The 25246-nt window shown below is 38.0% G+C and overlaps 1 protein-coding gene across 2 annotated transcripts in view; it reads left to right on the forward strand.

The window, feature by feature from the left end:
- The first annotated feature begins 1650 nt into the window (after positions 1 to 1650).
- The window catches only part of CFAP300 (cilia and flagella associated protein 300), a 29240-nt gene continuing 5644 nt past the window's right edge, over positions 1651 to 25246 (forward strand). For both annotated transcript variants that reach the window (XM_067747650.1, XM_067747651.1), the window contains exons 1-5: positions 1651 to 1765; positions 1975 to 2056; positions 13750 to 13825; positions 19099 to 19265; positions 22738 to 22910. In XM_067747650.1, coding sequence (XP_067603751.1) covers positions 1656 to 1765; positions 1975 to 2056; positions 13750 to 13825; positions 19099 to 19265; positions 22738 to 22910 — 608 coding nt within the window. In that variant the 5' untranslated portion in view covers positions 1651 to 1655. The remainder of the gene's footprint in view (positions 1766 to 1974; positions 2057 to 13749; positions 13826 to 19098; positions 19266 to 22737; positions 22911 to 25246) is intronic.

Here is a 25246-nt window from a genome sequence, read left to right on the forward strand (position 1 = left end):
CAAAGAAAAAAATTTTAAGCAGGAAGAGGAAAAAAAGACATATGACTCTGAACGGAGCAACACTAAAACTAATGTTTGACCTTTCAACAAAAATTTGGAATCCAGAAGACAACAGAATACATTTTTAAAGTGCTGGAAAAAAGTTGTCAACTTACAATTCTGTACAGTCTGTTGTAAGATATCATTTAAAAATGACGATAAGGACATTTTCAGACAACAAACTCTGAGAAACTTACTCATCAGGAGACCTGAATTATAGGAAATACCAACAGAAGATGTTCAAACTCAATGAAAATAATCCCAGATTATAAATTCAGAACTGCTGGAAGGAATAAGAAAAATGTAAAGGGTAAATATACTAGCAAATATGAAATATTACTGGCTGTTTAAAATAACAGTAACAAAATAATGTATTTTGGACCTATGTAGAAGTAAAATATTGATCAAAAAAACCCGAAAGGTGAAAACTGAATAAATAGATTTTACCTGTTGTAAGGTTCTTGTTTGAAACATAGTGTAAGTGATGGGTTAAGGTGCTATGTAATAAATCAAGGAGTCATATTTTATCTTGAGTAACCAATAAAAATTATACTAAAATGTATAACTAAAAAGCTAAAAAGGAGAAAAATGGAATAATAAAAATACTCTATTATTCCTTTCTTGCCTACTTTTGGATTAAAGGAAAAAAGAACAGAATTAGAAAACAACAAACAAGATGGTAAGCTTAAACCCAACCATGTCCATAACATAAAAGGACTAAATCTACTTAGAAGACCAAGGCTTGATGAAAAACTAAAATCAACAACGAAAACGAATATTCTGTGTGTTTGCGTTTCCCTCCCTCTTTCTCCTACTGCTGTTGGCTGAATATGGAATAATCAAGATCAGTTTTTGGAGGACTAGGGGAAAAGGAAAGGGAGTTAGCAAGGAGGTGGAAAAGAACGACATCCCTCTCTCCCCCTTTTGAAGCTCAGATACACAGCTATTAGACAAAACAAAACGACAACAAAACTATAGATACGAAAGGTCATTTTCAATAGGAAATAAGAAATATGTGTTTCTATTAAACAGCACGTTGTACTGTAGTGTATATGGAAAATTACTTTAGCCTTCAGATGTAACTTTTGAAGAAAAAAAAAAAAAGCCGGATGGTAAAAGAATAGTTTCCCAAGTAGTCATGATAGTTAAACCTAATTAATTAACCTAAGTAATTCAGAGTAACTTTTTATTCAGAAATGTTTGAGTCACTAAACTTAGATAGCTATAAATCTAAGATTACACCGTTTGAGACTAAGAAATTAACCCACGCGGCGTAATTATTATCGAGTTAATTTCAACAAGTATGTACTGGCAATTTTTCTCCGCCCCCGACCCCTAGTTTCCAGCACCGCTAACATGGCGTGAAGGAGCGAAAGTGACGGTAATTGAGGTAGAAGCTGCGGTAGCGGCGCCCCGAAACCCCAAGGGGGATTCTTCCTCCGCTAGCTGCAGCCGGGCGGGAGGCGAGTCTCCTCGGCCTAGGTAGACCCGTGGCCCCGCCCCACTCTGCCCCCGCCCCCGAAGCGTCGGGCCCACCCGACGGCCGCCGCGTTGCTATGGAAACCACCCCCGCGTTGCTATGGAAACGACCGTCGCTCCGCGCAGCCAATACAGAGATGGCGGCTGGGGAGCTGGTGCCTTTGGGCGGCTACTACTTCAGATTCCTGCCTCAGAAAACCTTCAAGTCTCTGAGCACGCCGGAGACCACCAGCCGGCTCCGCCAGTGGTGAGAGGCCGAGGGGCAGGAAGAGAAGAGCCCCTCGGTCTTCGCGCCTGCGGAGACGCGGGTCGGGCGGCGAGGCGGCCCCTTCCTGAGTGAAACCGGGAGGCAGCAGTAACAGGGGCGAGGGGCGGACTTCGTGGGTGGGACGGGCTGAATGTGCTCCCCCAGAGGATGCTACCCCTAGTCGACTGTCTTTCTCTTCTCTGCCCCAGGTCCATGCTGGGTAGAATCAAGGCGCAGGCGTTCGGATTTGACCAGACGTTTCAGGTTTATCGGAAGGATGATTTCGTTATGGTTGGTATGGGGGTTGGAGAGTCCCTTGGACCACTGCTGATTTTACATTTTTTCCCACTTCGGCATAAATTCTTGTGAAGACGCCATTACTTAATGACGTCGTTTTCTTGGAGTTTGAGAATAATAAAAAGGTTCAAATGATCAGTTTTAAGAGGAACTTTTATATTTCGTATCACCATAAATTAGCTCATCTTCAGTATCCTGCCATATAGAACTTTTCTATTTTGAAAAGTCAATCTCTCGCTAGAAAATTGGGTCTCTCTTTTAGTAGGTACACCTAATATTATCCAGCTTTATCACCAGCTTTATTTACTAGGGTTAGCTTCAAAGTACTTCTGGTTGTTTCTCGAAATCAAGTCTACCCTGTGAGTACAGGCTCTATTAGCAGTTCCAATGAAGAATTCCAGAAAAAGTCTTAAGCAGTGGCAGAGTTATTGGAATAAGTCTTTAGCTGGTAGAGGTAGCTGCTTTGAAAAGAGAAAAACTCATTTGAAGGTGCAAATTCTGGTGTGTTTGTTAAATTTCATTCACGTTATTTAAAATCCTGAAGTTTTTTAATCCTCAATTAAATGGAAAATACTGTTATGGTTTGTGATATTATTTTTGCCATTCATGCCCTTCAGGCATTGACTGTAGCATAGTTGACATAGTTTATTTACTCATTCACAAACACTTCCTGAGAGCTACCATGTGCTAGGAATTCTGTCAAGTGGTGGGGTTGCTAGAAGGAACAAGACAGACAGGAGCCTGGCTTTCAAGGATCTTACAGACCCGTGGCAAGACTGCCAACAAATAAAAAAATCAGATCATCTCATACAGAATGATAGTGCAGTGAAGAAAATATTAGCCTAGTTAAGAAACCAAAATATTTACTGTGAGGGAAATTAGTTTCCCAGGGCTGCTGTAGCAAAGTACCACAAATTGGGTGGCTTAAAACAACAGAAATGTATTGTCTTACAGTTTTGCAGGCTAGAAGTCCAAAAGCAGGGTTATGCTCTCTCTGAAATCTATAGGGACAAATCCTTCCTTACCTCTTCCTAGCTTCTCATGGTTGCCAGCAGTCCTTGGCACTCCTTGGCTTGCAGAACTTGAATCTCTACCTCTGTCAAAGTCCCGTAGCGCTCTCTCATCATGTGTCCATGACTGTGTCTCTTCTCTTTTTATAACAACACCAGTCATTTCGAATTAAGAGCCCACCCTACTCCAGTATAACCTCATTTTAACTAATTTTATCTGCAACAACCCTGTTTCCAACTAAGGTCACTTTCTGAGGTTCCAAGAAGGACATGAATTTTGGGTAGAGGGTTGAGGGTGGAATACTCTTCAACCCTGAACAGAGGGTAAATTGGTTAAATGTCTATTTCCCTTTACCTAAGTTAGTGTTATAATGTTAATATAATATGCCACTGATGATGGCATTAGTGACATTTCTCAAATATTCATGGTAAGATTTGTATAGTTTTTAATATTTTTCATTTATGCCAGTACTGGCTCTCAAATTAATATTTTTTTAAAAGGAGATCAGGATTTTAATTTGCTGAATTTTAGAGTGCTGTACAATTTTTAATATAAGCCATTTACTCAATAAATATTTGTTGGATACTTACTGTATCCCTGCTGGGAGGTATTAAAAAGATGAAGAGACCTGATCCCAGCTTGTAAGTGATGTGTACAGTTTTGGAAGCTAGAAATGTAAAGAACTCTCTACAAGACAAAATAATTTCTATACTGGAGGATATATAAGGTGCCCTAGGCACAAGGAAAACAAAAGATCACTCAATTGGAGGGTCGTTGGTGTCAGAAAAATTTCATAGAGAAGGGTGTAGAATTAATTTGAGTTTTAATAGACACAAAGTTCTTCAACAAAATCAAAATTCATCCATAAAGCACAACAAATTTCCAAATAGCAGGCAATTTTTTTCAAACTAATTTTCAATATCTTCATGTTTATTTATCCTAATTTTTTCCTGTGAGGTAGACAGTATTATTCCCATATTTCAATTTAAAGAACTGTATTCATACAATCATTATTTTTACTCATGTAACTAATTTGGAGGAAATAAAGCACTGTGGCTAAGAGCATGGCCCAGAAGGAGATTTACCTTGAAGCTAATGAATCTTCAGGGCCCCTCACTAGCTAAAGCTCCTCACTTAGAGAATCCCCTTCCAAGGAACTCAGAGATACTCCAGCAGTATGTTCACGTTTTTGGAGTTTTTCAAAAGCAGATGTTTTGTATTCTTAGAGTCCCTAAAATCATTTATGCTTAGTGCCCTACAAAACCTGGATCCCCCGCTCATTTGGCCTCAAGTTAGCTGTCTCTGTTCAAATTCCAACTCTTGCCACTTGCTGGCTGTATGACATTGGGCAAGTTACTTAACCTTCTTCAGCCTCTGTTTACTTTTCTGCAAAATGATCACAGTGCTTGTCTTTTTGAAAATGAAAATAATGCTGAATATCTGATGGGATTATTATGAAGATTCAATGAATCATATAAAATATTTAGCAAAATGCCTGGCTCATAATAAGTGCTGTTATTGTTATTAACATTTGTATACTACTTTACAAAGTGTTTTCCCAAAGCAGTAGTGACTCCTGTGTGCCAGATTTAGCTTTCAGCACTTTTTATCCATTTATCACTAATCTTTACAACAATCTGGTAAATTTGGTGTTTTGACCCCCGTTTTACAGCTGAGGAAACTGAAGCTCAGAATGGTTAAATAATTTGTGCAAGCTTGCCCAGCAAATGGCAAAACCCAGGCCTTTGACTCCAACTTTCATTTCATTTCTACTACAAAAACTATAACTGAACAAAGGGTACTGCTTAAACTAGGATTCCAGATTATGAATTTTCCCTTTCAACTTAAAAACAAATTATGTTCCAAAAGTTTATTTGTGAGGTAGTAAGTGGATGGAAGGAAGGAAGGAAATATTCATCCAGCAAATATTTCTTTAGTTCCTAAGTCTGTACAGATGAACAATACACAGTTAAAGAGAAGGAAACAGACCAAAACTTGCATTGCAGAATGAGAAGTGATATAAAATATAGCATGCACAAGGTACTGTAGTGGCACAAAAGAGAAAGTGGTCATTTTTGACTGAGGTGGTTAAAGGAGGGTTTCCAAAAGACAGGGCACTTGAGCTAGGGCCTGAAAGATGAGTAGGAGTTTGTCAGGTAGACAAAGTGGAATTATTTTAGACAGACGGGTGGGACGATATTGTATAAGACTTTATGTGCCGTACAAAGGAGTTTAGACTTTATCTAGCTGCTGAGGAGTTGCTGAAAGGTTTTCAGCAAGACAGTAATATTTACTGAGATCACCTGGCAGAAGTATGGAAGGTAGATTGTTAGGACTGAGTCTGGAAGCAGTGAGAACAAATTGGAAACTGTTATCCTCCAGACAGTATATGGTGATACCCTGAATTAAGACAGGGGCACCGGGATAGCCTGGAGAGACGTTTATGAGAAACGTAGTACTCAAGGGCTGATAAGATAATTGAGAGTTAGGCAAAGGGCAACATGTAGGATGACCAAGTTTTTGATTTGGTTGATTAGAGTGGCCAATTTAAATACACAGAAAGTGGAAAAGAGTATATAATGAAAATGAATTCAGTTTCAGGCATGCTAAATTTGAGGTGCATACAAGTGGAAATATCCTAGATAGTTCAATATATTATCTCACTTTGAGTCTCAAGAGAAAGCTCTGGGCTTAGTATATAGTGTTGGCATCCTCACCATGGACTAGGGATAATGACAGGAATCTTCCATATGTCCTGCAAGGGACCTCCTTAATTTACAGAGTTTTCTGAAGATCCGCACAACACATTATATCTCATGACCAGACTCTGCTTACATCTCAGGACCACATACCACAGAGACTGCTAGGAACTGCAAATGTTTAGCTGAGCACATTGCTGTCCCAAATAAAATTGGGATTCCTTAAGGAAGAAGGAGAGATTTGATATTGGATCAGAAATCAGCAGTCTGCCAGATAGATGATAAAGTCAAACATCTACTTATATTTCATATTTGTGACATATAATAAACATACATTTAAACTGTGTTATATAAAATATTAGTTTAGAAATATGTTTCTACTCTAACATTTTATGAAACAAGTTTATGCAAATCTTCACATGCATTTGACATCAGTATCTTTGTTATCACTGGAACTAGTTTGTGAATCAAATATTTTTCCAAAGGATATCAGCTTTCCTAAAGCTATCTGAGATTCAGAGAATCCCTTCTAATGTCTCACTGGAAATTCTATAACGCAAAATACCATTTGTACACATTAGGGCAGGGTTTTTTGTTTTCTTTAAAAAACTTCATTCTTCAGGTATATAATTGTGATTTCAATAACAACTGTTGCTTTGAGGGGCCTTTATGAAGACTTATTTCCATTGGCTCCAGGCCAATTCACTGCAGGCCACTTAACCTACTTCCTTTCATTATGACATTTAAAATGTAATTGTAAGTGGATACCCCCCAGGGATAATTACTAAAACTGAATTAAATTCCCCCTTTTGCTGATTCTTCAGAAGACCTCTAAAAAGCATTCAGAACGAGTATTAATTGGGGTTAATTCCAGCATATGTGTATCTTTTCAAGATATGTATTACATAAATTAAAACAATTGCACAAACACTCTTTATTTGACTTTTTAAAGTTATAAGGCAACTTCCCTTTTTTCTGAAGAATAATTTGGGGGAAGACTTTTGTAATTGGGCATATATGATACCTGTAAATTGTTTACCTTTAACCTCCACCATTAGAATGTGGAGACATGAGAACAGAGACTTTGTCTTGCTTGGCATAATGTAGACATTCACAAATATTTGTTGAATGTACTAATTTTCACCCACATACCTGGTCCTCTCCACTTTTGCCTCTCATTAAACAACATTCATTCTGCCTTATTATTCATGCAAAAATTGTAAGAGTCATCTTTGATTCCTCCTTCTCCCTTTGTCCCTTCTTCTAAATATTCATTGAATCCATCCACTTCTCTCCCTCCCACTTGCTATCATTTTGACATGATAGCATTCTCATGGGAACATCAGACCTTTCTGGATTACAGTAGTACCATCCCTCCTAATCAGTCTCTTTACAGCCCCTCAATTCATCTCCACATTGCAGCAGGAATGAGCTTTTAAAAATATGACTCTAATCACATCTTTCCTCTGTTTACATCTCTTCAGGGTCTTCCAACTGCCCTTAAGCTCAAAATATTGATCAATCTAGATCAATATTAGATTAAGATAAAAAATTTTGATTTGACCTACAAGGTCCTATTTAACTCCCCAACCTCATCAGACCATCAGCCCATCAACTCTGGTCACACTGAACCTCATTACTTGTCTTCAGTGGGAAGTCCCCCTTCCATTCTCCCCTTACAGACTTGACATTTTCTTCATCTTGAAAAATAGTCTTGCCAGTGTCATGCTGGAACCAGCTCAGGACAGCCTAACTGCTAAATTTTCAGGAAGCTTTGCTGGTTGTTAAGCTTTTGGCAACTTGAAATCCACCCTGGAAATCAGCAAGTGCTACAAATCAGGGCTTTTGGCTGGGAGGAAGGGGTATTTAAGAATTTGTTAAGAATTTACCAGTATACCTTTTGCCCAGCTGACTCCTACTCACCTTTTAGATCTAAACCTAAATGTTCTTTCTGCATTAACCTTTCTTCCCAAAACCAGTAGAGTAGATCTACCTATTACGTACTCGCATTATAGCACGCTGCATTTCTTCATAACACTCATAGCGTGTTACTTAATATCTTCCCTTTTAGTCTGTAAACTCTATGAGAGCAGGGACTGCGTCCATTTGATTTTTGGAATTGTGATGTCAAGTGTACTTTCAATTGAGTGATGGGAGCAAGAGCCAGATACAGAAGAATAACTGGTAGACAGAGAAGTGAAACAAGATAGACTCCTCTTTCAAAAAGCTATTTAGGAAAAGAGAGTGACAGCTTAAAGGGAGTGTCAGAATAAGATAGATATTTACTGCAGCAATCTAAACAACAAAGAACAAAGAGTCAACAATCTTTATCAAATCCAACCCTCTCAACCCCTCTCTTCCCACAAGCCTACACAACCACCACTTCTTAGGTGACTTGTTAATGTTTGGTATATATACTTCCATACTTTTGTTTATGTTCATATAAATAGAGGTTTTATTTTGTTTTGTTTTTTCAAACATATTACTTTTAAACTACTCAAAATACTTACGGCTTTCCTTCAAATTCAATACAGTAAACGTTTATTGAGTAACTGCTAAATGCCAGGCCCTGGGGATATAGCAGTGAATAAGAAAAAAAGGATATGGAGCTTACATTCTATTCTAATACTTGCTTTTCAATAACTGCATACCATCTAGCATAGATATACTGTGTTCAACCACTTTTATTTTATTATTATTCAGCCATTTTATTCAGTCATTCTACTGATGGGCACTGAAGTTTCCAGGTTTTGACACCACAAACAATACTATTAAAAAAATTCCTTGCACATAAATCTTATCTATTGGTGGTTTCATTTTTATATGACACACACATAAAAGAGGAATTTCTTGGCTCATAAGCTATACATGTTTTTAAAGTTCAAGATAGTATCCAATACTTCCCCAAAGGTGGTAAAAATTCACACTTCCACCAGCAGTATGTAAGAGTGCATATCTTCTGGTACTCTGACCAAAACTCTTTTTATTTTTTTATCTTTTTGGCTGCACTGTGCAGCATGTGGGATCTTAGTTCCCCAACCAGGGATCAAACCCGTGTCCCCTGCAGTGGAAGCACGGAGTCTTAACCACTTGACCACCAGGGAAGTCTGTTACTAGTCTTTTAAAATCTTGCCAATATAATGAGTAAAAATGATATCTTCTGGTTTTTATTTTCATTTCTCTCACTGCTCTTGAAGTTGAGCATCTTTTCATAAGTTTATTGGCTATTTGTAATTTTTACATGACTTTTTGTAGCCTTTGGCTATGTTTAAATCAGGCTGTCAGTTTTTCTTATAAATATTGGGCTTTTTTTAAGCCATTGATGTCATCCTCCCCCACCTTTTTGTTTTCTTTTTTTAATTTATTTTTGGCTGCGTTGGGTCTTCATTGCTGCACGGGCTTTCTCTAGTTGTGGCAAGCAGGAGCTACTCTTTGTTGTGGCGCGCTGGCTTCTCATTGCAGTGGTTTCTCTTGTTGCAAAGCACGGGCTCTAGGCACGCAGGCTTCAGTAGTTGTGGCACGTGGGCTCAGTAGTTGTGACTCGCGGGCTCTAGAGCGCAGGCTCAGTAGTTGTGGCGCACGGGCTGAGTTGCTTCACTGCATGTGCGATCTTCCTGGACCAGGGTTTGAACCCGTGTCCCCTGCATTGGCAGGTGGATTCTTAACCATTGCACCACCAGGGAAGTCCCCTCCCCCACCTTTTAAATCATATTTGTTGCAAATATTTCCTCCCAGTCTATTGTTTTTTTTTTTCTTTACTACTCATCATGGACATCATTATGTTTTCTGACTGCCCAACACTTCTTGAACATACATGTGATTTGGAGTGATTTCCACCTTTCATTTTTTAGGAAGTCCGAAGTGGAATCCAAAACACTTGCCTGTTTTTAGGTATAATTGACATGATATTATATTAGTTTCAGGTATACAACATAATGATTTGATATTAGTATGTACTGCGAAATGATCACCACAGTAAGTCTAGTTATCATCTGTCACCATACAGAGTTACAAAATTTCTTGTGATGAGAACTTTTAAATTTTATTCTCTTAGCAATTTTCAAATATGCAGTACAGGGCTTCCCTGGTGGCGCAGTGGTTGAGAGTCTGCCTGCCGATGCAGGGGACACGGGTTCGTGCCCCGGTCCGGGAAGATCCCACATGCCGCAGAGTGGCTGGGCCCATGAGCCATGGCCGCTGAGCCTGCACATCCGGAGCCTGTGCTCCACAATGGGAAAGGCCACAACAGTGAGAGGCCCGTGTACCATCAAAAAATATATATATATATATTTATATATATATATATATATATATGCAGTACAGTATTATTAATTATAGTCACCATGCTGTCCATTACATACTTATAACTTACTTATTTTGTAACTGGAAGTTTGTACCTCTTCAACCCCTTCACCCGTTTCATTCACCTCCCAGCCCTTCTCTCTGGCAACAACCAGTGTGCTTTCTGTATCTATTTGTTTGGTTTGGTTTGTTCTGTTTTTTTAGATTCTACATATAAGTGAAACGATGGAGTATTTGTCTTTCTCTGTCTGACATTTCATTTAACATAATACCCTCAAGGTCCATCTATGTTGTTGCAAATGGCAAGTTTTCATTCTTTTTTATGACTAAGTAGTATTCCTGTGTGTGTGTGTGTGTGTGTGTACACCACAACTTCTTTATCCATTCATTCACCTGTGGACATTTAGGTCATTTAGGTTGTTTCCATATCTTGGCTATTGTGAATAATGCTGCAATGAAATAGGGATGCATATAGCTTTTTTGATGTGGACCATTTTTAAAGTCTTTATTGAATTTGTTACCATATTGCTTCTGTTTTATGTTTTGGTTTTTTGGCCCTGAGGCATGTGGTATCTTAGTTCCCCGACCAGGGATCGAACCCACACCCCCTGCATTGGAAGGTGAGGTCTTAACCACTAGACCGACAGGGAAGTCCCTATAGCTTTTTGAATTAGAGTTTTGTATTCTTTGGATAAATACTCAGAAGTGGAGTTGCTGGATAATATGGTAGTTCTATTTTTTTATTTTTTGAGGAACCTCCATACTGTTTTCCGTAGTAGATGCACAAATTCATATTCCCACCAACAGTGCATGAGGGTTCCCTTTTCTTCACATCCTTGCTAACACTTGTTATTTCTTGTCTTTTTGTTGATAGCTATTCTAACAGGTGTGAAGTGATACCTCATTGTGGTTTTGATTTGCATTTCCCTGATGATTAATGTTGAGCATCTTTTCATGTGCCTGTTCACCATCTGTTTGTCTTCTTTGGAAAAATGTCTATTCAGATTCTCTGCCCATTTTTTAAACAGATTTTTAGGAGTTTTGTTGTTGTTATTGAGCTGTATGAGTTCCTTATGTACTTTGGATATTAACCCCTTATCAGATATATGATTTGCAAATATTTTGCCTGTTCAGTAGGTTGCCTTTTCATTTTGTTGATGGTTTCCTTCACTGTGTAATACTTGCCTCTTTTGCACTCAGAGCACAAACCTGGGATCTAGGGCTACCAACCAGATTTATCAGTGCAAAACAAGTTTTTGAAAAGTGAGCAACTTAAGGAAAGAGGTACACACAGAATCCTGAATTTTTATGGCAAAGGTGGTAGCAAAGGCATCCAGCTTTCAGTTAGGGCAGTCCTGGAACAGCAGTAGCCTTGGTGAGGAAAGGATCATGGTAGCTCTTTTTAGTGCTTGATGGGACTATAGCAAGGATGACTGTTTCCTCATCAGGGCAGTTCTACATATGATTTTGTGTTATTCTGAGGGCCCAGCACTTAACCCACTTAACCTGATTCTCTACATCTCCTGATAATTAGGCAGTAGACTGCCTAAGATACTTTTAATAAGTTTCTCTTCAGATCTTTTCAGCCAGAGTCAACTGCTGGTGCCTGGAAATAAAACTCTTGGCTACTTTTATTTCTTTTACCATACAGAAAGTTTTCATTTTTTAAGAAGTGAAATTTATCACTTTTCTATGTGCCCTTGGATAGAATTAAATTGACAATTACGTTTAGATTTAGATTTAGTTGGGGAGAGTGGAAGCAGTGATTACTTACTTAAGTGGTGCTGGGAAAACTGGACAGCTACATGTAAAATAATGAAATTAGAATACTCCCTAACACCATACACAAAGATAAACTCAAAATGCATTACAGACCTAGATGTAAGACTGGACACTATAAAACTCTTAGAGGAAAACATAGGAAGAACACACTTTGACATAAATCACAGCAAGATCTTTTTTGATCCACCTCCTATAGTAATGGAAATAAAAACAAAAATAAACAAATGGGACCTAATGAAACTTAAAAGCTTTTGCACAGTAAAGGAAACCATAAACAAGACGAAAAGACAACCCTCAGAATGGGAGAAAATATTTGCAAACGAATCAACAGACAAAGGATTAATCTCCAAAATATAGAAACAGCTCATGCAACTCAATATTAAAAAAACAAACAACCCAATCCAAAAATGGGCAGAAGACCTAAATAGACATTTCTCCAAAGAAGATATACAGATGACCAAGAAGCACATGAGAAGCTGCTCAACATCATTAATTATTACAGAAATGCAAATCAAAACTACAATGAGGTCTCACCTCACACCAGTTAGAATGGGCATCATCAGAAAATCTACAAACAACAAATGCTAGAGAAGGTATGGAGAAAAGGGAACCCTCTTGCACTGTTGGTGGGAATGTAAATTGATACAGCCACTATGGAGAACAGTATGAAGGTTCCTTAAAAATCTAAAAATAGAATTACCATATGACCCAGCAATCCCACTACTGGGCATATACCCAGAGAAAACCATAATTCAAAAAGACACATGCTCCCCAATGTTCATTGCAGCACTATTTACAATAGTCAGGTCATGGAAGCAACCTAAATGCCTATTGACAGACGAATGGATAAAGAAGATGTGGTATATATATACAATGGAATATTACTCAGCCATGAAAAGGAACGAAATTGGGTCATTTGTAGAGATGTGGATGCATCTAGAGACCGTCATACAGAGTGAAGTAAGTCAGAAAGAGAAAAACAAATATCATATATTAACACATATATGTGGAACTTAGAAAATGGTACAGATGAACTGGTTTGCAGGGCAGAAATAGAGACACAGATGTAGAGGACAAACGTATGGACACCAAGCGGGGAAAGCAGTGGGGGTTTGGGGTGGTGGTGTGATGAATTGGGAGAATTGGACTGACATGTATACACTGATGTGTATAAAATGGATGACTTATAAGAACCTGCTGTGTGGGCTTCCCTGGTGGCGCAGTGGTTGAGAGTCCGCCTGCCGATGCAGGGGACGCGGGTTCGTGCCCCGGTCTGGGAGGATCCCACATGCCGCGGAGCGGCTGGGCCCGTGAGCCATGGCCGCCGAGCCTGCGCGTCCGGAGCCTGTGCTCCGCAACGGGAGAGGCCACAACTGTGAGAGGCCCGCGTACCGCAAAAAAAAAAAAAAAAAAAAAAAAGAACCTGCTGTGTAAAAATATTAAAAAAATTTTAAAAAGAAGTGGAATTTATCACTTTTCTATGTGCCCCTTGGATAGAATTAAATTGACAATTAGATTTAGATTTAGTTGGGGAGAGTGGAAGCAGTGATTACTTACATCAGCTAACTGGGAGAACAAGGTTGAAAGAAAACAAAATTTTCAAACATTATATAACCTCTTACTTTTCACTGTAAATCATTACTTTCTATTTATTAAATTAGTCCCAAAGGTATCTACTTGGACATAACAGTATTGTTCATACTGTTCCAACTTGAAGGTAACAGAACTTCATTTCTTTATGAAACATTTATTGCTTAAGACATTTTAGCAATTTAAAATTATCCTTCCCCAATTTAAATTAAATGAGATTTTACTATAGTTATTTAAGAAGTTAATTCTTATTACTGTTTATAATAATATATCTAACTTGTTCCCCTCAAATTTGTATTTTAGGCTTTTTTTAAAGATCCAAATGTTATTCCCAATTTGAAGTTACTTTCAGATTCTTCTGGACAGTGGATTACATTAGGTAAACAAAATTTATTTTCATCTCTTCAGATTACTATTTTACTATTATAACAAAATTTTACCTCAGGAATTTTCATTATTAAAATATAAATTGTGAATAATGACTCATTTGCTTGACAACATCAAAGTCAAATATTATCAACTGTGCCAGGCCTGCCCTGCATCATTCTCCTGGTAGTGCACTGCTGCTATCCTGGCTTAACACTTAAGAGCAACTTTTCACTCTTTACATTTGTTTGGAAAGTATTTATTGTGCACCTTTCATGGACTCTGACAGATGCAGGGAACATAAAGGTGAGTAAGAGAAAATGTGTACTCAAGGAACTCACTGATATATTTTAAAATATGTGCAATAGTGTATCAAAGGTGCTAACATAGCAATGGGAGCAAAAGGAAGGGATTGGTCAATTCTACCCAGTGGGAAAAGCTCAGGTAAGATTCCACAGATGTGCGGATGCGTGGGCAAAATCTCAGCTGGGTCAGGGGAATGAATTTCTGGCAGCCACCATGGAACAGTCTTTAAAAATAATATATTAAATCATGGAGGAGAGAGTCTTAAATTCTCAAAAGGAGAACTTCATATAGATAATATTTTCATAGTACGTTGAAACACAGCTAGAAATCTTTAAAGAAAATTACCCAAACATTTAAACACTTAATAACACTCAAATCTCTTAAATAACTCTCAGGTCAAGGAATAAATTAGAGTTAACAGAAAACTATTTTGAAAACAGAAACATGAACACTGTATTTGAAAATTTAGGTTGAGCCCTCTTAACAGAATAAGTTATCATTCCAATTAGAAGAAGAATCTGGTTGGTAATGTGAATATGTGCTCAAGAAAATGTAAGTTGATTTTAAATTAGATGGGGTTGTTTTGGTAAATTCTTACAACGTATTTTCATGGAACTCTAGTGGCCTTACACAAAAATAACTTTTCATGAAGTATTAGTCAAGCACAAGTTTACAAACAGTTCATGATGTTGGACTTAGTAGGTCAAATTTTATTGATCTTGGCTAAAGACCACTGCAAAATTTATAGAACAAAATGTTAGTACAGTGTGATCTTCAGACTACTTACAAAGTTAAACTGAGTACCTAAGCAAATATATTTACCATTTCCAAATCTTCAAAAGGAAATAATCAGAGTCACGTATCATAGTGTTTACAAACCATGTTTACAATAACTTCAGTAAACTCATTTACAAAAGATAACGTTCATTGAAATAGGCATTCTACCTTCCCCCATTTTGGTACATACTTCACAAAACAGCACTGACTTTTTTCTAATTTTTGTAAAAGGCACTGCAAAAAGAAACGTTCTAAAATTCCACATGTACTTGACAGAACCAATTAGAAGTACTCTGAAAAATAGAGGAAGAGGTAGCACTCCATTTCAGGAACAGAAGTTTCTAGTGGATTGCTTGTACTCTTCCATTAACTTGTTTTTAATCTCCTCCTATTTGCTTTTCTTCTTCTTTTTCTCATATATCGGTCATCTTCTCTCTAATTTTACTCTAGGGGCCTTTATAAGCATAAGAAATAGCTTTTGTTTAATGAGAGAAAAGACATTTTTCAAGCAAGTGAACCAGGTTTAAAGAGAATGATGATGGAATCTCCTTCACTACTGGCTACACTGCCTACATTGCCAATTGTTGGTGCTGATATATCCTTTCAGCCAGCTGCCACGGCCCCCTTCTTTTAGACATACTTTGCCCTTCTTTGGCTGACGTGTAATGGGTGCTTCCTATGTGCTCAGCTAAGGGCATTATGCACATTTACCTCCTTTAATTCTCAAAACAACTCTGAGAGAGGTATTATTGTATGTTCCTATTTCAAAAATGAGGGGTCAGAGGCATGAGCTAAGTAACTTGTGCAGTTTTACATAGCTGGCCAGGTGGAGTTGAGATTCAAATCCAGGCTCTAGAACTCATCTTGCCTCTGTCACTTCCACATTAACGGGGTTTCCAGAAAAGCACCGACTTGGACACTAAATAAAAAGGAGCTATCCAGTGTATTGTAATGCTAGTATTGAGGGGGAAAAAACAATACATTCTTAACTTTCTGTGTGATCTTAGTGATGCATTGTAAAACTTATAAATGCTGGAGACACAATTTAACCAAATTTCTACATAACAGAGAGTGTGTGCTATGCACTGGATTGTGTCCCCTCCCAAATTCTTATATTGAAGCCTTAACTCCTGATGTGACAGTATTTGGAGATGAGGTCTTTGGGAGATTTCAGGTTTAGATAAGGTCTTGAGAGGCCCTCATGATGGGATTAGTGTTCTTATAAGAGTCTGTCACATGTGGACACAGCTAGAAGGCAGCCATTTGCAAGCCAGGAAGAGAGTCCTCACCAGGAACTAAATCAGCTGACATCTTGATTCTAGACTTCCCACCCTATAGAACTGTGGAAAAATAAATGTCTGTTGTTTAAACTACCCAGTCTATAGTATTTTGTGATAGCAGCCCAAGCAGACTAATACAGATTTTGGTACCAAGTGGAGTGCTTCTGTAAAAAGCACCTAAAAATGTGGAAGTAGCATTGAAATTGTGTAATGGTTATAGTCTGTAAGAGTCTTGAGGTGCATGCTAGAATATGGATGTTAAGGTTGATTCTGGTGAGGTCTCAGATGGAAATGAGGAACATGGCATTCGAAACTGGAAGGAAAGCAGTCCTTGTTATAAAATGGCAGAGAACTTGGCTGAACTGTGTTCTAGTGCTTTTGTGGAAAATAGAACTTGTAAGTGGTAAAATTAATATTTGCTGAGGAGATTTCTAAGCAAAGTATTGATGGAGTGGCTTGTTTCCTCCTGAATGGTTATAGTAAAATATGGAAGGAGAGAGATGAATTGAAGAAGGAATTGTTAAGCGGAATGGAACCAGAAATTGAAGATTTGGAAAATTCTCAGCATATCCATATTGCAGAAAATGAGAAAGCTTGTTCTGAAGAGAACACTAAGCGTGTCCTTGAGCAACCATTTGATAAAGAGATCATGGGTGCAACTTATTGGCTTAATCAGCCATTTCAGCAAAAGCCAGATATAGAGATGGGATTGTACCAGCAAAGACACTGCCAGCTTGAACTAAAGGGGACAGAAAAAAATGAGACAAAATGAAGGCTATCAGACTTTTTAGATCCTACAGGCCCAGACCATGGAGCCACTCAACTGTAAGCATGTGCTATTCTTCAAGAAAAGAGAAGGACTGAGAAGGAAATTTAGAGATCATCAGGGTCACCCCCTCAGTTTCAACAGCACACTTCCTTGGAGGAAGAACCGCCCCAGTAGGTATGGAAAGCAGAACATTGAACCAAAGAGGATTATTCTTGAGGCTTAAAGTCTAATGGAATTTGCCTTGCCAAGTTCTAGGCTTGCTTGGGACCATCACCCCTATCTTCTTTCCTATTTCTCCCTTTTGGAATGTAAACGTCTATCCTATGCCTATCTCACCACTGTATTTTGGAAGCATGTAACTTGTCTTGTTTTGCAGGTTCTTAGCTGGAGAGGAATTTTGCCTCAGGATGAATTGTACCTCAACTCTCACCCATATCTGATTTAGATGATATTTAGATGAGACTTTGGACTTTAGGGTTGATGCTGGAATGAGTTAAGACTTTTGGGGCTGTTGGGATAGAATCAATGTATTTTTCATGTGAGAAGGACATGAATTTGGGGGTCCAGGAGCAGAAGGCTGTGGACTGGATTGTGTCCCTTCAAAATTCATATGTTGAGGTCCTCCTAACCCCACCCATGACCTCATCTAACCCTAATTACTTCCCCAAAGACTCCATCTCAAAATACCATCACTTTGGGGGTTAGGGCTTTAACATATGAATTTTGGAGGGACACAATTCAGTCCACAGCAAGTTCTGTTTCTATGTTTCAGATTAAGTGGTTTAAATTCAATTACCTTCTCTCACCATCCACACCCTCCTGCCACTCCCCAAATCAGACCTAGGGTAGATTTATTAAAATGGCATGTTGCCCAATGTCAGTCCCTCATCCTATGGCCAACAACCCATCTTTGAAAATTGTCTGGCTTTATACGGCTCTTGTTCTTTGGTCTTCCAATATTACTCAGACCTACTCTGTCATTTTCTAGGGTCTTCTTTTTACTTTAATCTTCCAAAGGATTTTGCTTCTAGAACAAAAGGAGCTTTTCTTAGCAGCATATCTTTTGCAATAACTGAGGCATGCACAGTTCTTGGCTCCAGGCATTCTTCTTGCCTCCACACTAGCCCAGCTCAGGATCAGAATGAGAGCGACAGGTCCTAGCAAGACTCTGGGTGGACAGCCAGAGGAAGGAAGTGCAAATAATCACCAACATTACTCTTCTCAAGCTCAAATTGCTTCTCAGGTCAGAGATCCAGCAAATATATTGGGGAGAGGACACACCATATCTAAGTCTGCAATCGTCCTAGAACTTTGAACAAGGAGAACTCCACCCCTTTATATCTGAGTGAGTGCGTGTGCGTATCTAGGTGCATAAAGGAGAGAAACCGATTGAGTGACTCACTGAGGCAATAATAAAAGTATTCACCTTAATCTTTATGTCTTTTTGCAATTTAATAGAACCTCTAGTAACAGAAAATCCATTCCTGAAAGACACATTCAGGAAATAAATGGGGGGGGGGGGTGTTGGTGTGGAAATGGGAAGAACTAGAGCTACAAGAGAAAAATAGAACACCATGATTTCAAATTTCTCTAACACTTGTAATAACTTGATTAGGGCCTGGTTTGAAATTTACCTTGATTTGGAAAACCTTTTTTTTTGTAATAAACACTATAAGTGAGATCACAAGGGAGAAATTTTTAAATGGAGAGAAACATTTTCAAAATACCCTCAGTGACTTTAGAAACATCCTTACTTATGTTAATTAAAATTTTTGTAATATGAATTATTAAGCATAATACAAATCCAAAATCATATGAAGCAATTTCTATGTTTTATAGGCAATTCTGATATATACATTAAAACTGATCTAAGAACCTCCTACTACACAATAAATATTTCATTTTCAAGTATTTTTTAATTTACATATCCTTCATCTAGGCCTGAAATGGTAAAATTTTGTTATCAACTTTTAATAATTAATAAAAATAAACAACCTGCAAAATAAGAATTTAATAAAATCCCTAAACTAATGTGTCTTTTAAATATATCAAAACATACGTTGTATTTGATTACTTCTTAGAATCTCTGCAGAGTGATATTTGTTTTGGCAATAATTGAGAGTACTAAATTAATTTTTATATCTCTTTATTCAGGAACTGAAGTGAAAAAAATTGAAGCTATAAACGTTCCTTGCACACAGCTTTCAATGTCATTTTTTAATCCGTTATATGATGAAGATATTGTACGAGAGAATGGACATATTGTTAAATGTTTAGATTCTTTTTGTGATCCCTTCCTTATTTCTGATGAATTACGAAAAGTAAGTACAGAATTTTAAATTTTCACAATAGAATTTCATTTCAGGAAATGCTTAATGTCAAAAACTTTTGCCTGCCTGAAACCCATAAATTACCTCTTATCAATGAATAATGATCAGTCATAATCATTACCCGGGTAGGTTTCTTCTTGGATGGCACTTTTCTTACCAACTTGATTATGTGTGTATTTCATTAGTTCTCAGTGGGCTTCTACTGACATCTAATGGGTAGAGGCCAGGGATGCTGCTAAGCATCATGCCATGCACAGGACAGTCCCTACAGCAAAGTTATCTGGCCCAAAATGTAGTGCTGAGGTCAAGAAACTCTGGCCGATTTAATTGATGACTATTTTTCTTCAATATTTTCTCTTAACATATCAAATGAATATTTAAAAACATCCCTGGAGGGAAATAATCTTTTAATCTCATTGCTGAGATCAAAAAGGCATTTGATTAACTAAGTTAACTTTTGTTTTAATGAGAGGCATACTGAACTTGGCATCAGAAGACATGGATTATTTTCCTAATTCCTGATTTATTATTTACAAGATAATAATAACCTTAGGCAAGTCATTCAATATCTTGAGCCTCAAGATCTTATCTGTACAATATGGAAATTAAAATGCCCATTCTACCTTCTTCCTAAAATTGTTGAGAAAGCATTTTATGAAATGCTGTTAAAATGAAATATCATCATTATTATTATTTTAATTGATGAGAAAGAGTATTTACAAAACAGTCAAAAATTAGGGCTATCAAATAGATGTAGGTTCAAATCTAGGCTCTGTCACTTTAATAACTGTCATACTTAACCTCTCTAAGCTTCAGTTTCTTCATATATGAAATAGGAATAATGTAAGAATTATGTGACATAATGCATTTAAAGTGCTTTACAGAATACTCAGCACTTAGTAAGATTTCAATAATATGAACTACTACTAATTACTATTATTATTATTATTATACATTAAGAGAGAAGGAAGATGTACAAGTCTAATGTATTACAAATGCAGATAGAAATGAAACAGGGAGGCTACTGATACATCGTTCTGGACACAGGAATCTTGTCTGTAGGGGACGAGGGAGCATCCAGCCAGTCCATACATTGATCTTCACTAAGACAGTACCTAAAAGGACTCACTCCTACACCATCACTTCTACAGAGAGAGCCTCAGCAATGACGTTTGTTTGTTTGCGTTACGCGGGCCTCTCGCTGTTGTGGCCTCTCCCATTGCGGAGCACAGGCTCCGGACGCGCAGGCTCAGCGGCCATGGCTCACGGGCCCAGCCGCTCCGCGGAATGTGGGATCTTCCTGGAACGGGGCACGAACCCGTGTCCCCTGCAGCGGCAGACAAACTCTCAACCACTGCGCCACCAGGGAAGCCCAGCAATGACGTTTTAAAAGGAGGATTTGTGGGACTTCCCTGGCTGTCCGGTGGTTGAGACTCCGTGCTTCCAATGCAGGGGGCACGACTTCGATTCCTGGTTGGGGAACTAGGATGCGGCGCGGCCAAAAAATAAAAATAAAAGGAGGGTTTGCTCTTCACCAGAATACCCTGCAAAACTGCCTCCCGCTTATTTATTGCCATGAGTAGCACCTCTATTCAGGAAGGGCCGGGGCTCGGTGTTTTTTGCTGATTGCCTGTATGTTTTGCTCTTGTGTTCTTTGCCGCTCTGTGGCAACATAGCGGGCTTTAACTTGGCTGCTTTCCGGCTGAAAAAAATATAAATAACTTTTAGCTTTAGCCTGAACTAGAAAGGGCCCTCCCATTGTGTAGCAACACAGATTCTGTTGGCACACTGTGTAATTAAGTTCTGATAATAGCCTCCTTCCTGACCACCGCTCAGAAGTTGGACTCATTAACCATTGCCTATCTCCTCTCTGAGGGCTACACAACTAAACAGATCTGTATGTGAATAGAGAGGGAGATCAGACATAAAATGCTATTGTTTTAACATTCACTCCAAAAATGTTTTTAATTATAATTTTTTAATTGCACAGCCTAATCAATTCAATATATGAGTCCTTGTGTAAGGAATGTGTAAACTATTCATCCCTAAGGGCTTTTGTCACCCTTGTATTAAGCCAGATCTTTAGGTGGCTGCAAACTTGGGTTTTAATATCACATTATTTCCTTATAGAGAGAGAGGGAGGGAGGGAGAGGAGATGTTACAGGTCTTATATGTGGCACACAGAGAGCAATAAACTGTGGACCACTTCCTCTTACATTTTACTACATATAACTTCAGCTTTCATCAAGTCATTATAAGTAAACTACATATAGACAACACCATAGAGTTTATTGCTTTTTAATGCCTCTTATATAATGACCTTGTAATGATTTTCATTTGAGATTGAGGTAAATAAAATGTGAAGTTTAATCAATTTTCCTAATAAACAGTGTACTTCTTACTGCTAGACAGTGATTGTTATATGACTCATATATCCTTCCTTTACCTATGTGATAGCATTAAGTGTTATGCACAATTTTTATAGCTTTTTTCCATCTAGAGTTTCTTATGTGTATTTATGTTTGTGTTAAGTGTATGGTAAGGTTAAATGTCATGCACAATTTTTAAAGCTTTTCTCCATGTAGAGTTCCTTATGTGTTTTTATTTTCTCTTCCCACTTTATATCTTGGTTACATTCTCTTGTCTTTTATTATTTTTATCTTACTGTATCCATATTTTATTATTAGCTATTTCACATTCTTTTTTCAAGTAAATGGGCTATAAGCAATTCAATAAAAGGAATATATTTTGTAGTATACATTCATCACCTGTTCATGTCCACTACAGTCAACAAATTAAGCAATTGTCTGTAATGCCCAATGGTGTAAGAAAATCCCCCACATCAGACCTAGTCAAACTATTTTCTGAAAGAGGTAGCAAGGTGTCAAGAGAGCAAGCATCCATGTAGCTTGGTGATGTGTAAGGTGATATTATTAGAGGAGAACAGAAGAAGAGGTGATTATGAGGCTCCAGCTACCGGAATAGTTCAAAATGGTGTAACTGTGGGCATAAGGAAAATAGTAATCCAAACACTATGAAAGGGCTTAGAAAATGACCATTTGTGTTTAACCTCTTGATGGAAGCAAAGACTATGGACCTTATGGGATGGAGAAGTTTCTCCATTTATTTATACTCCCATTGTTTCCAAATGAGATTCACAGTGACTCAACTCTAAAATTTCAGTAGCACTGAAACAATTACTAAAGATATAAACTAGAACAAAGAAAGCAGAAGAGAAGGCTTATGTTTAGATTTATTCCTTTCACTGTCTGTACCTGATAAAATGATAGAATGGAGGGACAATAAGCACAGGTCTCGCAGATCATTTTCTCCATTGCTTCAGGATTGGTTCTGAAAATAGGTCTAAAATTACTTTTAAACATATAAACTGGAACTTTTGAAAACATAAAAATTAGAACCTCAAATTATGTTACATTGAGATGAATTTTATCATCTTACATAGGTTTTGCTAGTGGAAGACTCAGAAAAATATGAAGTATTCAGCCAACCAGATAGAGAAGAGTTCCTGTTTTGTCTTTTCAAACATCTTTGCCTTGGTGGAGCCCTTTGTCAATATGAAGATGTACTTAATCCATATCTGGAAACAACAAAGCTTATCTATAAGGATCTAGTGAGGTAATGTTGCTTGATTACAATATGTAAATCTCTGGTTAATAGAGCAAATTATTTATTTAACTCTGGTAGGATTACCCAGCAACTATTTGTGGATCTATTAACAACCAAAGTGAGTAAAAATAGTGCCACCCTGACCCCCTCGTCAGAGCCTCCTTATTCTCTTCCAGGCTACAAAATTTCTAGATTTCCCTGACCCTATTTTAGTCCTCAGTCCTCTCAGCTGCCTCTTGTCCTTGTTTTCTCATCCAGACCTGTCACCCACTCCATCCCTTACTAGCAACTGCCTTCTTCCAGGTCTCCCTTTTATCCCTAGGCCTTCTTTTAAATCTCAAGGGGACATGAGCTCCCTCAGGGTGTTTGAACTTGCTTGACTAATATTGATGAATATAATAGTAAAAAAAATTATTACCTTTGTTCTAAAGAGGTAGAAGTATTTTCACCTAAGTGTTAATCTTTTCAAAATTAATCCTAAATTTGTTTTAGGTATTCCACTAGGGCTTTTTTTTTTTTTCCTTTTTGAAGACCAAGTGAGGATAAAGACTTTACAAATCTTTTATTTATGCTTTTATTTTAACTGGAGTGAACATTCTTTAGTTGGGTTTTTCAATGATGAAGATATTGGATCATCTTTATAGGCAAAGGGGATAGGAACAAGTAAAAGCAAAAGTTCCCAGAGTTTAGTTACACAATTTTACTTTTTTAAAAATATTTATTTATTTATTTATTTATTTATTTATTTATTTTATTCTTGGCTGCATTGAGTCTTCGTTGCTGCGTGCAGGCTTTCTCTAGTTGCAGCAACTGGGGGCTACTCTTTGTTGCAGTGCACGGGCTTCTCATTACGGTAGCTTCTCTTGTTGCGGAGCACGGGCTCTAGGTGCGTAGGCTTCAGTAGTTGCGGCACGCAGGCTCAGTAGTCGTGGCTCGCGTGCTCTAGAGCGCAGGCTCAGTAGTTGTGGCTCATGGGCTTAGTTGCTCCGCGGCATGTGGGATCTTCCTGGACCAGGGCTTGAACCTGTGTCCCCTGCATTGGCAGGCGGATTCTTAACCGCTGTGCCATCAGGGAAGCCCCACAATTTTACTTTAATAGGAAAACAACAGAATTAGATTCTCATCAAACTCTTTTTTTTTTTTTTTTCTTTTTTGCGCTACGCGGGCCTCTCACTGTTGTGACCTCTCCCGTTGCGGAGCACAGGCTCCGGACGTGCAGGCTCAGTGGCCATGGCTCACAGGCCCAGCCGCTCTGCGGCATGTGTGATCCTCCCAGACCGGGGCATGAACCCATGTCCCCTGCATCGGCAGGCGGACCCTCAACCACTGCACCACCAGGGAAGCCCCTCTCATCAAACTCTTGATTGTTACTTTACTTATCCTCAACACCTCAATTCTCATATCCATTGCATGTGTCATACAGCTATACAACAAACTGCATGATTCAGTTATTCTACTGAGTTTATTTTTGATATAGTTTTAAAAACAGAAAAGTATTTCTATAATCTGTCTCTGATATTTATGAAAAAGTTATTGTGTCAATACATAAAGATTGTTGGAAGAGAAATTATAGAAACAGAATTTCAGAAATAACATGCACATACCTACATCAAACATATTCTGTTCTTATCATTTGCAGCTCATGAAAACTTACAAGACTGCTTCTAGCACTCCTGCTAGATACTCCTCGGTGTACCCTAAACACACACACACACACCACACACACACACACACCCCACACACACACACACAAACACACACACCACAGCCACCACAGTGTTGTACCTCATCAACCACATGAACCTGTGGAATTCCTCACTACCATGTGCTGTAGAGGAAGAGATTCTGTTAGAGATATTTGAAATAGAAATAACTTTAGAACCTAAACATTGAAGAAACTGCTATTTTTTACAACATTCCCTTCCCTGAATTCTCACTTGTGATACTCTTCTATACTTTTTGGGTGCTAAGAAAAAGTATGACTCAAAGAGTATGACCACTCATAAAATGAGTATCCAAAATTCATGACATCTTACAGAAAGGATAAGAATTGTGTCCATGGAATCACTTAATCAGGCAACCAGCAAGTGTTAACATTGGGCACTGAACTCGACCAAGCACTAAAGAGTGCAAGAGGAGGCATCAGGCAGTCTCTGACCTTAAGGAAATTACAAGTTAACATAGTAAATAATAGTAAAGTAATTGTTTAAAATATTTTATAAGTAAACATTTTTTTATATAATCAAATGTTCAGTTATTATAGGCAAATATTTACAGCTCTTTATACTGTAATAAAAACCCTGGAAGTTCAAAAGAAAAAATTGTCAGTGTGGGTGTGAGCAATC

The sequence above is a fragment of the Pseudorca crassidens genome, chromosome 9 (assembly GCF_039906515.1).
Source record: "Pseudorca crassidens isolate mPseCra1 chromosome 9, mPseCra1.hap1, whole genome shotgun sequence".
Lineage (NCBI taxonomy): Eukaryota > Metazoa > Chordata > Mammalia > Artiodactyla > Delphinidae > Pseudorca > Pseudorca crassidens.